The sequence below is a fragment of the Rhipicephalus microplus genome, chromosome 6 (assembly GCF_043290135.1).
Source record: "Rhipicephalus microplus isolate Deutch F79 chromosome 6, USDA_Rmic, whole genome shotgun sequence".
NCBI lineage: Eukaryota > Metazoa > Arthropoda > Arachnida > Ixodida > Ixodidae > Rhipicephalus > Rhipicephalus microplus.
In genome coordinates this window covers 4849607-4867204 of record NC_134705.1, presented here as the reverse complement: position 1 = coordinate 4867204, position 17598 = coordinate 4849607, and the positions used below count along the sequence as shown (strand labels likewise).

Genomic DNA, 17598 nt, shown 5'->3' with positions numbered 1-17598 from the left:
TCTTAGGTACACACTTCTTTCCCTGATTTCATTGAACGAGGGTCTCGTAATGGCAGACTTGCTGTGTTTAGGTTGTATAAGATGGACAATTAATCAGCTGCCCGCTCATAATAGGTTCACGTGCTACGTGACGCCAACATACGCATAAGAGTGTTTGCACACTCGTCGTTTGGATTATAGATGGCGCTGACTGTCACTCCTACTTCTAAATTCACATATAAGCCCAAAAAAGTGGATGGAGGAAAGGCCGCTGTGGTAGCTCAGTGGTTAGAGCATCGAACGTGTTATTCGAAGGTCGCAGGCTCGATTCCTGCTCACGGCTGCTTATTCCTTCATCCACTTTTCTTTCTTTTTAATTACATTCAATGGGTTCTAATAACTTCCCGTGTACATTCCTTGGCTTTACTGTCTGTTAGATCTCATTATTGTTGTGTTAAAACACGGAAAAACGAGCCCTTAGGTATACACTTCTTTCCCTTTTTTCATTGAACGAGGGTCTCGTAATGGCAGACTTGCTGTGTTTAGGTTGTATAAGAACGACAATTAATCAGCTGCCCGCTCATAATAGGTTCACGTGCTACGTGACGCCAAACATGCGCATAAGAGTGTTTTCACACTCGTCGTTTGAATTATAGATGGCGCTGACTGTCACTCTTACTTTTAAATTCACATATAAACCCAAAAAAGTGGACGGAGGGAAGGCCGCTGTGGTAGCTCAGTGGCTATAGCATCGAACGCGTTATTCGAAGGTCGTAGGTTCGATTCCTGCTCACGGCTGGTTATTCTTTCATCCACTTTTCTTTCTTCTTATTTACATTCAATTGGTTCTAATAACTTCCCGTGTACATTCCTCGCTTTACTGTCTGTTAGATCTCATTTTTATTGTGTTAAAACACGGAAAAACGAGCCCTTAGGTGTACACTTCTTTCCCTTATTTCATTGAACGAGGTTCTCGTAATGGCAGACTTGCTGTGTTTAGGTTGTATAAGAGCGACAATTACTCAGCTGCCCGCTCATAATAAGTTCACCTGCTACGTGACGCCAAACATTCACATAAGAGTGTTTTCACACTCGTCGTTTGGATTATAGGTGGCGCTGACTGGCACTCCTACTTCTAAATTCACATATAAACCCAAAAAAGTGGATGGAGGGAAGGCCGCTGTGGTAGCTCAGTAGTTAGAGCATCGAACGCGTTATTCGAAGGTCGTAGGTTCGATTCCTGCTCACGGCTGGTTATTCCTTCATCCACTTTTCTTTCTTCCTATTTACATTCAATTGGTTCTAATAACTTCCCGTGTACATTCCTTGGCTTTACTGTCTGTTAGATCTCATTAGTGTTGTGTTAAAACACGGAAAAACGAGCCCTTAGGTATACACTTCTTTCCCTTTTTTCATTGAACGAGGGTCTCGTAATGGCAGACTTGCTGTGTTTAGGTTGTATAAGAACGACAATTAATCAGCTGCCCGCTCATAATAAGTTCACCTGCTACGTGACGCCAAACATGCGCATAAGAGTGTTTTCACACTCGTCGTTTGGATTATAGATGGCGCTGACTGTCACTCCTACTTCTAAATTCACATATGAACCCAAAAAAGTGGGTGGAGGGAAGGCCGCTGTGGCAGTTTAGTGGTTAGAGCATCGAACGCGTTATTCGAAGGTCGTAGGTTCGATTCCTGCTCATGGCTGGTTATTCTTTTATCCACTTTTTTTCTTCTTATTTACATTCAATTGGTTTTAATAACTTCCCGTGTACATTCCTTGGCATTACTGTCTGTTAGATCTCATTAATATTTTGTTAAAACACGGAAAAACAAGCTCTTAGGTACACACTTCTTTCCCTGATTTCATTGAACGAGGGTCTCGTAATGGCAGACTTGCTGTGTTTAGGTTGTATAAGATGGACAATTAATCAGCTGCCCGCTCATAATAGGTTCACGTGCTACGTGACGCCAACATACGCATAAGAGTGTTTGCACACTCGTCGTTTGGATTATAGATGGCGCTGACTGTCACTCCTACTTCTAAATTCACATATAAGCCCAAAAAAGTGGATGGAGGAAAGGCCGCTGTGGTAGCTTAGTGGTTAGAGCATCGAACGTGTTATTCGAAGGTCGCAGGCTCGATTCCTGCTCACGGCTGCTTATTCCTTCATCCACTTTTCTTTCTTTTTAATTACTTTCAATGGGTTCTAATAACTTCCCGTGTACATTCCTTGGCTTTACTGTCTGTTAGATCTCATTATTGTTGTGTTAAAACACGGAAAAACGAGCCCTTAGGTATACACTTCTTTCCCTTTTTTCATTGAACGAGGGTCTCGTAATGGCAGACTTGCTGTGTTTAGGTTGTATAAGAACGACAATTAATCAGCTGCCCGCTCATAATAGGTTCACGTGCTACGTGACGCCAAACATGCGCATAAGAGTGTTTTCACACTCGTCGTTTGAATTATAGATGGCGCTGACTGTCACTCTTACTTTTAAATTCACATATAAACCCAAAAAAGTGGACGGAGGGAAGGCCGCTGTGGTAGCTCAGTGGCTATAGCATCGAACGCGTTATTCGAAGGTCGTAGGTTCGATTCCTGCTCACGGCTGGTTATTCTTTCATCCACTGTTCTTTCTTCCTATTTACATTCAATTGGTTCTAATAACTTCCCGTGTACATTCCTTGGCTTTACTGTCTGTTAGATCTCATTATTGTTGTGTTAAAACACGGAAAAACGAGCCCTTAGGTATACACTTCTTTCCCTTTTTTCATTGAACGAGGGTCTCGTAATGGCAGACTTGCTGTGTTTAGGTTGTATAAGAACGACAATTAATCAGCTGCCCGCTCATAATAAGTTCACCTGCTACGTGACGCCAAACATGCGCATAAGAGTGTTTTCACACTCGTCGTTTGGATTATAGATGGCGCTGACTGTCACTCCTACTTCTAAATTCACATATGAACCCAAAAAAGTGGATGGAGGAAAGGCCGCTGTGGTAGCTCAGTGGCTAGAGCATCGAACGCGTTATTCGAAGGCCGTAGGTTCGATTCCTGCTCACGGCTGGTTATTCTTTCATCCACTTTTCTTTCTTCTTATTTACATTCAATTGGTTCTAATAACTTCCCTTGTACATTCCTTGCCTTTACTGCCTGTTAGATCTCATTATTATTGTGTTAAAGTACGGAAAAACGAGCTCTAGGTATACACTTGTTTCCCTTATTTCATTGAACGAGGGTCTCGTAATGGCAGACTTACTGTGTTTAGGTTGTATAAGAGAGACAAATAATCAGCTGCCCACTCATAATAAGTTCACGTGCTACGTGATGCCAAACATGCGCATAAGAGTGTTTTCACACTCGTCGTTTGGACTATAGATGGCATTGACTGTCACTCCTACTTCCAAATTCACATATAAACCCAAAAAAGTGGGTGGAGGGAAGGCCGCTGTGGCAGTTTAGTGGTTAGAGCATCGAACGCGTTATTCGAAGGTCGTAGGTTCGATTCCTGCTCATGGCTGGTTATTCTTTTATCCACTTTTTTTCTTCTTATTTACATTCAATTGGTTTTAATAACTTCCCTTGTACATTCCTTGGCATTACTGTCTGTTAGATCTCATTATTATTGTGTTAAAACACGGAAAAACGAGCCCTTAGGCATACACTTCTTTCCCTTATTTCATTGAACGAGGGTCTCGTAATGGCAAACTTGCTGTGTTTAGGTTGTATAAGAGGGACAATTAATCAGCTGCCCGCTCATTATAAGTTCACGTGCTACGTGACGCCAAACAAGCGCATAGGAGTGTTTTCCCACTCGTCGTTTCGACTATAGATGGCGCTGACTGTCACTCCTACTTCCAAATTCACATATAAACCCAAAAAAGTGGATGGAGGGAAGGCTGCTGTGGTAGCTCAGTGGTTATAGCATTATTCGAAGGTCGTAGGTTCGATTCCTGCTCCCGGCTCGTTATTCTTTCATCCACTTTTCTTTCTTCTTATTTACATTCAATTGGTTCTAAAAACTTCCCGTGTACATTCCATGGCATTACTGTCTGTTAGATCTCATTATTATTGTGTTAAAACACGGAAAAACGAGCCCTTAGGTATACACTTTTTTCCCTTATTTCATTGAACGAGGGTCTTGTAATGGCAGACTTGCTGTGTTTAGGTTGTATTCATATTTTATTCAGAATCGAAATACATATTTATTCAGAATCGAAATACAAGTGATACAAGTGCATGTGTTATGTACAAATACAGAAGGAGGTCTCAAAGTCGTGAGACTGTGAGTGAGACCTCCTATAAAATCATACATGAGCGATACAACGTAATAGTAAAGAGTGGTAAGGAAAGAAATCTGAAGGTATACAAAATGTACACATAAGCACAAAATAGCGAACGTAAGTTATAAAAAATGTACAGCTAAGCATGCAAAAACTAACACGAAAATGCAGTAACATTCACTCTGTATAATATCAAGCATTATTACGGTAAGGATAGAAAATTTAAGATATACAAATTGTACAGATAAACATGAAATAGCGAACATAAGTTATACAAGGTGTACCGATGAGCACAAAACTAACAGAAAAATGCAATAACATTCAGTTCATATAGTATCATGCATTAAGAATTTAATAGGTGCAAACGCAAGCCTTTTTTAAACATTTCGAGGGATCTATTTTTGATCTCCAAAGGTAAAGAATTCCACAGGGAAATAGAAGAAAATTTTGTAGTAAACTTGCCATAATTAGTTCTAGGTTTGGGTAAAAGGAAGTTATTAGCCTTTGCAAAACGAGTCGATGACGACTGAGGAAACTGACTTGAGTGTAGCGAAGGAATCGGAAGTTTTCCATTCACATATTTGTAAATAAGAATGCCGAGAAAATATTTAGTCAGCTTCTGAACTGATAAAATTCCATGCGAACAGAGTAAGGCTGATGCATCGGACATGAAGCCACTGAACGTTATTATTCTCAGTGCTTGGTTTTGAAGATGTTGAATGGTTGATAAATGAGTGGGATACGTATTTCCCCATGATGAAATGCAATAGATTATGTTGCTGTGAAAGAAAGCATAGTAAAGTGACAACAATATTTCAAAACGAAAGAACGGGCGAACTTTTAGAAATATTCTAATGGGATATGCGGCTTTCCGCGTAAGCTCTAAAACATGTGAATTGAACTTTAAATGTGCATCTAATTTGACCCCGAGAAACATTGTACTAGAGGTAGAATGAATTTGAGTATCACTTACGAGGACAGAGGGGTTCCTAGGTATAATTCGATTAGGTGACGAAAATACAACGAAGTTTGACTTTTTAGCATTTATGCTTAATTTATTCTTATTGAACCATTTAACGATATTTATCAGGTCGGTATTTAGTTTAAACAACATCGAGTCAACGTCTTTATCCGTAGTTAATATAGTGGTATCATCCGCATAGAGTATACAGGACGAATGTGCTAGACATTGAGGAAGATCGTTTATATAAATTAAAAATAAAAGCGGGCCCAAAATTGAACCCTGTGGAACACCGATGTTTATGGTTTTAGGGTTGGAAAAGGTACCGGACACATATACCACCTGTTCTCGATCACGCAAATAGTTACAAATTAGTTCTAGTGGAACGCCAGATACACCAATTGATTGTAGTTTCTGAAATAAAATGTCGTGCGAAATAGAATCAAATGCTTTTGAAAGGTCAAGAAAAACGCCTCCAACAACACTACCGCAGTCAATAGCATTTTTAATTTCCTCTGTTAGCGATATCATGGCGAGTTCAGTTGAGTAACCGGGCCTGAAACCGAACTGTTTGTTAGAAAGAATGTGAAACTTGTCTAGATAACACCGTAAACGTCCCGCAAAAAGCTTTTCTATGACCTTACTGAAGAATGAAATAATTGCTATAGGCCGGTAATTGGAGATTAAACGCTTGTCGCCTTTTTTAAAAACGGGAATAATTTTTGCTTTTTTCAGAGATGTAGGGAAGAACCCAGTTCCAAATACAAGATTTATAATATGACATAATGCATCACAGATTAAATGAGCTATCAGTTTCATGTCAGCAGCAAAGAACTTATCGAGACCAGCGCTTGTATTCCTTATACTATTGATAACGGTGAACACTTCCTCGGGTGACGTCGGATAAAGGAAGAATGAATGTGGTAATCGTGAACAAGTGTGTTCGAGGGATGCTGTCGACTGAGGAATATCAATGCCGAATGAGTCATTGAAAGAGTTCGCGATATCAGATGGGTTATCGATCACACGTTTTTCTGAGTGAATCAAGGTTATATCTGAATGTGCCGTAGTCCTGCCAAGAAAATTGTTTACAGTTTTCCACTGCTGCTTAACGTCATTTCCGGCTCGCTTTATTTTATCTTCGAAATACCTTAATTTAGCGGCTTTAAGTAACTTTCCTAATGTATTTGAATATTCTTTATGGCGCTTTAGAAGGTGAACATTGAAAGGGCACTTTTTCGTCTTTTTGTATAAGTTATCCTTTTTCCGCAGACATTTTAACAGGTTACGTGTCAACCACGGATTAATTGGGACAAGGTACTTTTTTCTGCTTACTACTAATGTTGAAGTGGCCGTGACTGCATTTGAAATAATAGAGGAAAATTGTTGGTAGGCTATTTCAGCATTAATGCATTTCTTAACTGCCGACCAATCACACTGCTCGACGATGTTAATGAATGATGCAGTATTTAAAATATTCTTGAAGCATCGACTTATTTTATTATTATTTGAGATGTCTATGCTTGCATAAATAGGATAATGATCTGTGACAGACACCTCGATGACAGCTGCTTCAGGAGGACTAATGAGGTTAGACAAAATGTGATCTATTATAGTGCCATTGCCATGAAGTGGAACACGAGTAGGTGCAGTTATGAGGCACTCGTAACAATACCCACTGAAGCAGGAAATGTATTGAGAAACATTTGCGTTGGTGTCATCAAGAAGATTGATATTCATATCTCCTAAAATAATCACCCGTTTCCCTTCTAATGACAGAGTTTTCAACGCCTCTCCTAAAGCTAGGCAGAACTCCATGACAGATGACGACGGAGAGCGATATATGCAGGCAACAACTAAATTCTTACTATCTTGCGAAAAATGTGGTTCATGAAGTTCCATCCACACGGATTCGCAACCAGGGATACTTAGTGCCAAGTCCAGTCGCCTATGATAGTGAAGGCATGAAGATATAAAAATAGCTGCTCCACCATGTGCATCGTCGATTCGGTGACAGTATTCAGAAGAATAGGAAGGAAACTTAAACAGGTCCCTGTCATGTTCACATAGCCACGTTTCACTGATGCAGATGATAGAGAACTCGCGACCAAAGGCCGACAGCAATGAGGTAATATTATCATAATTTTTTCTTATACTTCGAGCGTTAAAGTGAATTAACGCCCTACATGGGTGAGACATCCGTGATGAGAGTTCAGACGGTGAAATATACGCCATCCTGCAATTGGATAGACGCTACAATTGCTAATGTATGATATAACTAGGAGATATTAGACAGGTCGATCTCTGATTTTATGCGAAATACCCTGGTGTCAGTAGATTTTATTGCTTTTATCTGACAGTTATCAGTCCAAAGAAACGCCCACTGTTTCTCTTTTTTGAGAACAAGTGCTTTAGCAAAAAGCTTCTTGTTATCCGGCGAGAGGTGATCATTAACAAGGACAGCATGAGTGCCCTCTCCAGAAAAACCAAGAGCACGTGTATTCAGGCGAGCCTTACGTGCCTTCCTAACAAACTCATTCTTTTGCTCACGTGAACAGAAACAGGCCACAATATTCTGTTGGCCAGACTTAGCTGGCACTCTGTGAACAACGTCAAGATCAGTGCCCGATACAGGACAGTCGATTTTGTTACCAATCGACTGCACTATGGCAACACAGTCCTCCCCTTGGGAAGAAGGAACGCCCTTGATCTCGACGTTGTTCATCCGAGTGTACTGCTCCAAGTCCGCCACCTTCTTTTTTAAAGTCTCGTTCTCATTCTTCAAAGCTTTGTTAGTAGAACAAAGCTCCTGTTGTTGAGTACGGACAGTCTCTACAATGTCGTTAAGCATTTTCAAGCCAGCATCCATACTTTTAACCTCTGAATTTAGAGCACCGAGATAAATCCCGTCTCTCGAAGCTTCGTCGTAACGTCACCCACAATTCTGTCCACGAGCTTTGCCAATCGGCTGTCAAAATTTGCCTCAAGGTCCTCGATTCTCTTAGCTAATTCGGCATTCGTAGGCATTGTGATACCACAAGCAGGAAACTTATTGAAGAATACAAGTGAACACACGAGCGAGCAAATAATACAAAGAGCAGCAGCAGCAGCAGCAGTGGTTGCGGTATAAAACAGAGCTAAATACCAAGGGTTGCGTAAAACCAACTGACCTGTAGAAGGCAGGAACAGCAATTAGACGAGTGTTCGCATCCGCAACCACCACTGCTTTGACGCGGGCGTGCCTCCATCACTGCTTTTGATGCCAAGACTGAAGATCCACGCAGGCGCAGGACGACGACAGGAATGCTGGGAACGGTAGATATGATGCGGCCAGATTATCCAGAATACAACGTTCCACGTTGACACGTGGATGATGAAATGACAGGTGCTGCAGCAGTCACTATCGGGACCCCGGCCTGTCTGGATGAACACCTGTAGAAGGCAGGAACAGCAATTAGACGAGTGTTCGCATCCGCAACCACCACTGCTTTGACGCGGGCGTGCCTCCTGTCACTGCTTTTGATGCCAAGACTGAAGATCAACGCAGGTGCAGGACGACGACAGGAATGCTGGGAACGGTAGATATGATGCGGCCAGATTATCCAGAATACAACGTTCCACGTTGACACGTGGATGATGAAATGACAGGTGCTGCAGCAGTCACTATCGGGACCCCGGCCTGTCTGGATGAACACCTGTAAAAGGCAGGAACAGCAATTAGACGAGTGTTCGCATCCGCAACCACCACTGCTTTGACATAAGAGGGACAATTCATCAGCTGCCCACTCACAATGAGTTCACGTGCTACGTGATGCCAAACATGCGCCTGAGTGTTTTCACACTCGTCGTTTGGATTATAGATTGCGCTTACTGTCACTCCTACTTGGAAATTCACATATAAACACAAAAAAGTGGATGGAGGAAAGGCCGCTGTGGTAGCTCAGTGGTTAGAGCATCGAACGCGTTAATCTAAGGTCGTAGGTTCGATTCCTGCTCACGGCTGCTTATTCCTTCATCCACTTTTCTTTCTTCTTATTTACATTCAATTGGTTCTAATACCTTCCCGTGTACATTCCTTGCCATTACTGTCTGTTAGATCTCATTATTATTGTGTTAAAACACGGAAAAACGAGCCCTTAGGCATACACTTCTTTCCCTTATTTCATTGAACGAGGGTCTCATAATGGCAGACTTGCTGTGTTTAGGTTGTATAAGAGGGACAATTAATCAGCTGCCCGCTCATAATAAGTTCACGTGCTACGTGACGCCAAACATGCGCATAAGAGTGTTTTCACACTCGTCGTTTGAATTATAGATGGCGCTGACTGTCACTCTTACTTTTAAATTCACATATAAACCCAAAAAAGTGGCCGGAGGGAAGGCCGCTGTAGTAGCTCAGTGGCTATAGCATCGAACGCGTTATTCGAAGGTCGTAGGTTCGATTCCTGCTCACGGCTGGTTATTCTTTCATCCACTTTTCTTTCTTCTTATTTACATTCAATTGGTTCTAATAACTTCCCGTGTACATTCCTCGCTTTACTGTCTGTTAGATCTCATTATTATTGTGTTAAAACACGGAAAAACGAGCCCTTAGGTGTACACTTCTTTCCCTTATTTCATTGAACGAGGTTCTCGTGATGGCAGACTTGCTGTGTTTAGGTTGTATAAGAGCGACAATTACTCAGCTGCCCGCTCATAATAAGTTCACCTGCTACGTGACGCCAAACATTCACATAAGAGTGTTTTCACACTCGTCGTTTGGATTATAGGTGGCGCTGACTGTCACTCCTACTTCTAAATTCACATATAAACCCAAAAAAGTGGATGGAGGGAAGGCCGCTGTGGTAGCTCAGTAGTTAGAGCATCGAACGCGTTATTCGAAGGTCGTAGGTTCGATTCCTGCTCACGACTGGTTATTCCTTCATCCACTTTTCTTTCTTCTTATTTACATTCAATTGGTTCTAATAACTTCCCGTGTACATTCCTTGGCTTTACTGTCTGTTAGATCTCATTATTGTTGTGTTAAAACACGGAAAAACGAGCCCTTAGGTATACACTTCTTTCCCTTATTTCATTGAACGAGGGTCTCGTAATGGCAGACTTGCTGTGTTTAGGTTGTATAAGAACGACAATTAATCAGCTGCCCGCTCATAATAAGTTCACCTGCTACGTGACGCCAAACATGCGCATAAGAGTGTTTTCACACTCGTCGTTTGGATTATAGATGGCGCTGACTGTCACTCCTACTTCTAAATTCACATATGAACCCAAAAAAGTGGATGGAGGAAAGGCCGCTGTGGTAGCTCAGTGGCTAGAGCATCGAACGCGTTATTCGAAAGTCGTAGGTTCGATTCCTGCTCACGGCTGGTTATTCTTTCATCCACTTTTCTTTCTTCTTATTTACATTCAATTGGTTCTAATAACTTCCCTTGTACATTCCTTGCCTTTACTGTCTGTTAGATCTCATTATTATTGTGTTAAAGTACGGAAAAACGAGCTCTAGGTATACACTTGTTTCCCTTATTTCATTGAACGAGGGTCTCGTAATGGCAGACTTACTGTGTTTAGGTTGTATAAGAGAGACAAATAATCAGCTGCCCACTCATAATAAGTTCACGTGCTACGTGATGCCACACATGCGCATAAGAGTGTTTTCACACTCGTCGTTTGGACTATAGATGGCATTGAGTGTCACTCCTACTTCCAAATTCACATATAAACCCAAAAAAGTGGGTGGAGGGAAGGCCGCTGTGGCAGTTTAGTGGTTAGAGCATCGAACGCGGTATTCGAAGGTCGTAGGTTCGATTCCTGCTCATGGCTGGTTATTCTTTTATCCACTTTTTTTCTTCTTATTTACATTCAATTGGTTTTAATAACTTCCCGTGTACATTCCTTGGCATTACTGTCTGTTAGATCTCATTATTATTGTGTTAAAACACGGAAAAACGAGCCCTTAGGCATACAATTCTTTCCCTTATTTCATTGAACGAGGGTCTCGTAATGGCAAACTTGCTGTGTTTAGGTTGTATAAGAGGGACAATTAATCAGCTGCCCGCTCATTATAAGTTCACGTGCTACGTGACGCCAAACAAGCGCATAGGAGTGTTTTCCCACTTGTCGTTTCGACTATAGATGGCGCTGACTGTCACTCCTACTTCCAAATTCACATATAAACCCAAGAAAGCGGATGGAGGGAAGGGCGCTCTGGCAGCTTAGTGGTTAGAGCATCGAACGCGAAGGTCGTAGGTTCGATTCCTGCTCACGGCTGGTTATTCTTTCATCAACTTTTCTTTCTTCCTATTTATATTCAATTGGTTCAAATAACTTCCCGTGTACATTCCTTGGCATTACTGTCTGTTAGATCTCATTATTATTGTGTTAAAACACGGAAAAACAAGCTCTTAGGTACACACTTCTTTCCCCTATTTCATTGAACGAGGGTCTCGTAATGGCAGACTTGCTGTGTTTAGGTTGTATAAGATGGACAATTAATCAGCTGCCCGCTCATAATAGGTTCACGTGCTACGTGACGCCAAACATACGCATAAGAGTGGTTTCACACTCGTAGTTTGGATTATGGATGGCGCTGACTGTCACTTCTACTACTAAATTCACATATAAACCCAAAAAAGTGGATGGAGGGAAGGCCGCTGTGGTAGCTCAGTGGTTAGAGCATCGAACGCGTTATTCGAAGGTCGTACGTTCGATTCCTGCTCACGGCTGGTTATTCTTTTATCCACTTTTCTTTGTTCTTATTTACATTCAGTTGGTTCTAATAACTTCCCGTGTACATTCCTTGGCATTACTGTCTGTTAGAACTCATTAGTATTGTGTTGAAACACGGAAAAACGAGCCCTTACGTATACACTTCTTTCCCTTATTTCATTGAACGAGGGTCTCGTAATGGCAGACTTGCTGTGTTTAGGTTGTATAAGAGGGAAAACTAATCAGCTGCCCGCTCATAATAGGTTCACGTGCTACGTGACGCCAAACATGCGCATAAGAGTGGTTTCACACTCGTCGTTTGGATTATAGATGGCGCTGACTGTCACTTCTACTACTAAATTCACATATAAACCCAAAAAAGTGGATGGAGGGAAGGCCGCTGTGGTAGCTCAGTGGCTAGGGCATCGAACGCGTTATTCGAAGGTCGAAAGTTCGATTCCTGCTCACGGCTGGTTATTCTTTCATCCACTTTTCTTTCTTCTTATTGACATTGAATTGGTTCTAGTAACTTCCCGTGTACAATCCTTGGCTTTACTGTCTGTTAGATCTCATTAATATTTTGTTACAACACGGAAAAACAAGCTCTTAGGTACACACTTCTTTCCCTTATTTCATTGAACGAGGGTCTCGTAATGGCAGACTTGCTGTGTTTAGGTTGTATAAGATGGACAATTAATCAGCTGCCCGCTCATAATAGGTTCACGTGCTACGTGACGCCAACATACGCATAAGAGTGTTTGCACACTCGTCGTTTGGATTTTAGATGGCGCCGACTGTCACTCCTACTTCTAAATTCACATATAAACCCAAAAAGTGGATGGAGGAAAGGCCGCTGTGGTAGCTCAGTGGTTAGAGCATCGAACGCGGTAATCTAAGGTCGTAGGTTCGATTCCTGCTCACGGCTGCTTATTCCTTCATCCACTTTTCTTTCTTCTTATTTACATTCAATTGGTTCTAATAACTTCCCGTGTACATTCCTTGGCATTACTGTCTGTTAGATCTCATTATTATTGTGTTAAAACACGGAAAAACGAGCCCTTAGGCATACACTTCTTTCCCTTATTTCATTGAACGAGGGTCTCGTAATGGCAGACCCTCTGTGTTTAGGTTGTATAAGAGGAACAATTATTCAGCTGCCCGCTCATAATAAGTTCACGTGCTACGTGACGCCAAACATGCGCATAAGAGTGTTTTCACACTCGTCGTTTGAATTATAGATGGCGCTGACTGTCACTCTTACTTTTAAATTCACATATAAACCCAAAAAAGTGGATTGAGGGAAGGCCGCTGTGGTAGCTCAGTGGCTAGAGCATCGAACGCGTTATTCGAAGGTCGTAGGTTCGATTCCTGCTCACGGCTGGTTATTCTTTCATCCACGTTTCTTTCTTCTTATTTACATTCAATTGGTTCTAATAACTTCCCGTGTACATTCCTCGCTTTACTGTCTGTTAGATCTCATTATTATTGTGTTAAAACACGGAAAAACGAGCCCTTAGGTATACACTTCTTCCCCTTATTTCATTGAACAAGGGTCTCGTAATGGCAGACTTGCTGTGTTTAGGTTGTATAAGAGCGACAATTACTCAGCTGCCCGCTCATAATAAGTTCACCTGCTACGTGACGCCAAACATTCGCATAAGAGTGTTTTCACACTCGTCGTTTGGATTATAGGTGGCGCTGACTGTCACTCCTACTTCTAAATTCACATATAAACCCCAAAAAGTGGATGGAGGGAAGGCCGCTGTGGTAGCTCAGTGGTTAGAGCATCGAACGCGTTATTCGAAAGTCGTAGGTTCGATTCCTGCTCACGGCTGGTTATTCCTTCATCCACTTTTCTTTCTTCTTATTTACATTCAATTGGTTCTAATAACTTCCCTTGTACATTCCTTGCCTTTACTGTCTGTTAGATCTCATTATTATTGTGTTAAAACACGGAAAAACGAGCCCTTAGGCATACACTTCTTTCCCTTATTTCATTGAACGAGGGTCTCGTAATGGCAAACTTGGTGTGTTTAGGTTGTATAAGAGAGACAAATAATCAGCTGCCCACTCATAATAAGTTCACGTGCTACGTGATGCCAAACATGCGCATAAGAGTGTTTTCACACTCGTCGTTTGGACTATAGATGGCATTGACTGTCACTCCTACTTCCAAATTCACATATAAACCCGAAAAAGTGGGTGGAGGGAAGGCCGCTGTGGCAGTTTAGTGGTTAGAGCATCGAACGCGTTATTCGAATGTCGAAGGTTCGATTCCTGCTCATGGCTGGTTATTCTTTTATCCACTTTTTTCTTCTTATTTACATTCAATTGGTTTTAATAGCTTCCCGTGTACATTCCTTGGCATTACTGTCTGTTAGATCTCATTATTATTGTGTTAAAACACGGAAAAACGAGCCCTTAGGCATACACTTCTTTCCCTTATTTCATTGAACGAGGGTCTCGTAATGGCAAACTTGGTGTGTTTAGGTTGTATAAGAGGGACAATTAATCAGCTGCCCGCTCATTATAAGTTCATGTGCTACGTGACGCCAAACAAGCGCATAGGAGTGTTTTCCCACTCGTCGTTTCGACTATAGATGGCGCTGACTGTCACTCCTACTTCCAAATTCACATATAAACCCAAAAAAGTGGATGGAGGGAAGGCCGCTCTGGTAGCTTAGTGGTTAGAGCATCGAACGCGTTATTCGAAGGTCGTAGGTTCGATTCCTGCTCACGGCTGGTTATTTTTTCATCCACTTTTCTTTCTTCTTATTTATATTCAATTGGTTCAAATAACTTCCCGTGTACATTCCTTGGCATTACTGTCTGTTAGATCTCATTATTATTGTGTTAAAACACGGAAAAACAAGCTCTTAGGTACACACTTCTTTCCCCTATTTCATTGAACGAGGGTCTCGTAATGGCAGACTTGCTGTGTTTAGGTTGTATAAGATGGACAATTAATCAGCTGCCCGCTCATAATAGGTTCACGTGCTACGTGACGCCAAACATACGCATAAGAGTGTTTGCACACTCGTCGTTTGGATTATAGATGGTGCACTGTCACTCCTACTTCTAAATTCACATATAAACCCAAAAACGTGGATGGAGGGAAGGCCGCTATGGTAGCTCAGTGGTTAGAGCATTATTCGAAGGTCGTAGGTTCGATTCCTGCTCACGGCTTGTTATTCTTTCATCCACTTTTCTTTCTTCTTATTTGCACTCAATTGGTTCTAAAAACTTCCCGTGTACATTCCATGGCATTACTGTCTGTTAGATCTCAATAATATTGTGTTAAAACACGGAAAAACGAGCCCTTAGGTATACACTTCTTTCCCTTATTTCATTGAACGAGGGTCTCGTAATGGCAGACTTGCTGCGTTCAGGTTGTATAAGAAGGACAATTCATCAGCTGCCCACTCACAATAAGTTCACGTGCTACGTGATGCCAAACATGCGCCTAAGAGTGTTTTCACACTCGTCGTTTGAAATATAGATGGCGCTTACTGTCACTCCTACTTCGAAATTCACATATAAACCCAAAAAAGTGGATGGAGGGAAGGCCGCTGTGGTAGCTCAGTGGTTAGAGCATCGAACGCGTTATTTGAAAGTCGTAGGTTCGATTCTTGCTCACGGCTGGTTATTCTTTCATCCACTTTTCTTCCTTCTTATTTACATTCAATTGGTTCTAATAACTTCCCGTGTACATTCCTTGGCTTTACTGTCTGTTTGATCTCATTATTATTGTGTTAAAACACGAAAAAACGAGCCCTTAGGTATACACTTCTTTCCCTTATTTTATTGAACGAGGGTCTCGTAATGGCAGACTTGCTGTGTTTAGGTTGTATAAGAACGACATTTAATCAGCTGCCCACTCATAATAAGTTCACCTGCTACGTGACGCCAAACATGCGCATAAGAGTGTTTTCACACTCGTCGTTTGGATTATAGATGGCGCTGACTGTCACTCCTACTTCTAAATTCACACATGAACCCAAAAAAGTGGATGGAGGGAAGGCCGCTGTGGTAGCTCAGTGGCTAGAGCATCGAACGCGTTATTCGAAGGTCGTAGGTTCGATTCCTGCTCACGGCTGGTTATTCTTTCATCCACTTTTCTTTCTTCTTATTTACATTCAATTGGTTCTAATAACTTCCCGTGTACATTCCTTGGCTTTACTGTCTGTTAGATCTCAATATTATTGTGTTAAAATATGAAAAAACGACACTTAGGTATACACTTCTTTCCCTTATTTCATTGAACGAGGGTCTTGTAATGGCAGACTTGCTGTGTTTAGGTTGTATAAGAGGGACAATTAATCAGCTGCCCGCTCATAATAGGTTCACGTGCTACGTGACGCCAAACATACCCATAAGAGTGTTTTCACACTCGTCGTTTGGATTTTAGATGGCGCTGACTGTCACTCCTACTTCTAAATTCACATATAAACCCAATAACGTGGATGGAGGGAAGGCCGCTGTGGTAGGTCAGTGGCTAGAGCCTCGAACGCGTTATTCGAAGGTCGTAGGTTCGATTCCTGCTCACGGCTGGTTATTCTTTCATCCACTTTTCTTTCTTCCTAATTACATTCAATTGGTTCTAATAAGTTCCCGTGTACATTCCTTGGCTTTACTGTCTGTTAGATCTCATAATTATTGTGTTAAAACACGGAAAAACGAGCCCTTAGGTATACACTTCTTTCCCTTATTTCATTGAACGAGGGTCTCGTAATGGCAGACTTGCTGTGGTTAGGTTGTATAAGAGCGACAATTACTCAGCTGCCCGCTCATAATAAGTTCACCTGCTACCTGACGCCAAACATTCGCATAAGAGTGTTTTCACACTCGTCGTTTGGATTATAGGTGGCGCTGACTGTCACTCCTACTTCTAAATTCACATATAAACCCAAAAAAGTGGATGGAGGGAAGACCGCTGTGGTAGCTCAGTGGTTAGAGCATCGAACGCGTTATTCGAAAGTCGTAGGTTCGATTCCTGCTCACGGCTGGTTATTCCTTCATCCACTTTTCTTTCTTCTTATTTACATTCAATTGGTTCTAATAACTTCCCTTGTACATTCCTTGCCTTTACTGTCTGTTAGATCTCATTGTTATTGTGTTAAAACACGGAAAAACGAGCCCTTAGGCATACACTTCTTTCCCTTATTTCATTGAACGAGGGTCTCGTAATGGCAAACTTGGTGTGTTTAGGTTGTATAAGAGAGACAAATAATCAGCTGCCCACTCATAATAAGTTCACGTGCTACGTGATGCCAAACATGCGCATAAGAGTGTTTTCACACTCGTCGTTTGGACTATAGATGGCATTGACTGTCACTCCTACTTCCAAATTCACATATAAACCCAAAAAAGTGGGTGGAGGGAAGGCCGCTGTGGCAGTTTAGTGGTTAGAGCATCGAACGCGTTATTCGAAGGTCGTAGGTTCGATTCCTGCTGGTTATTCTTTTATCCACTTTTTTCTTCTTATTTACATTCAATTGGTTTTAATAGCTTCCCGTGTACATTCCTTGGCATTACAGTCTGTTAGATCTCATTGAACGAGGGTCTCGTAATGGCAAACTTGGTGTGTTTAGGTTGTATAAGAGAGACAAATAATCAGCTGCCCACTCATAATAAGTTCACGTGCTACGTGATGCCAAACATGCGCA

At 41.7% G+C, this 17598-nt stretch overlaps 1 protein-coding gene and 1 non-coding gene across 2 annotated transcripts; one reads left to right on the top strand and one right to left on the bottom strand.

The window, feature by feature from the left end:
• The first annotated feature begins 249 nt into the window (after positions 1 to 249).
• On the top strand, positions 250 to 322 carry TRNAT-UGU (transfer RNA threonine (anticodon UGU)). The gene has a single exon. It is a non-coding gene; the product is annotated as a tRNA-Thr (tRNA).
• Positions 323 to 7505: 7183 nt separating this feature from the next.
• On the bottom strand, positions 7506 to 8096 carry LOC142765154 (uncharacterized). Its single transcript, XM_075865729.1, has one exon. The coding sequence runs from the start codon at positions 8094 to 8096 to the stop codon at positions 7506 to 7508; it is 591 nt and encodes a 196-aa protein (XP_075721844.1).
• Between the last annotated feature and the right edge of the window lie 9502 nt (positions 8097 to 17598).

Bases quoted from the DNA above. Each gene is read 5' to 3' on its own strand.
- LOC142765154 (XM_075865729.1), bottom strand. From the start codon at position 8,096: ATGGATGCTGGCTTGAAAATGCTTAACGACATTGTAGAGACTGTCCGT.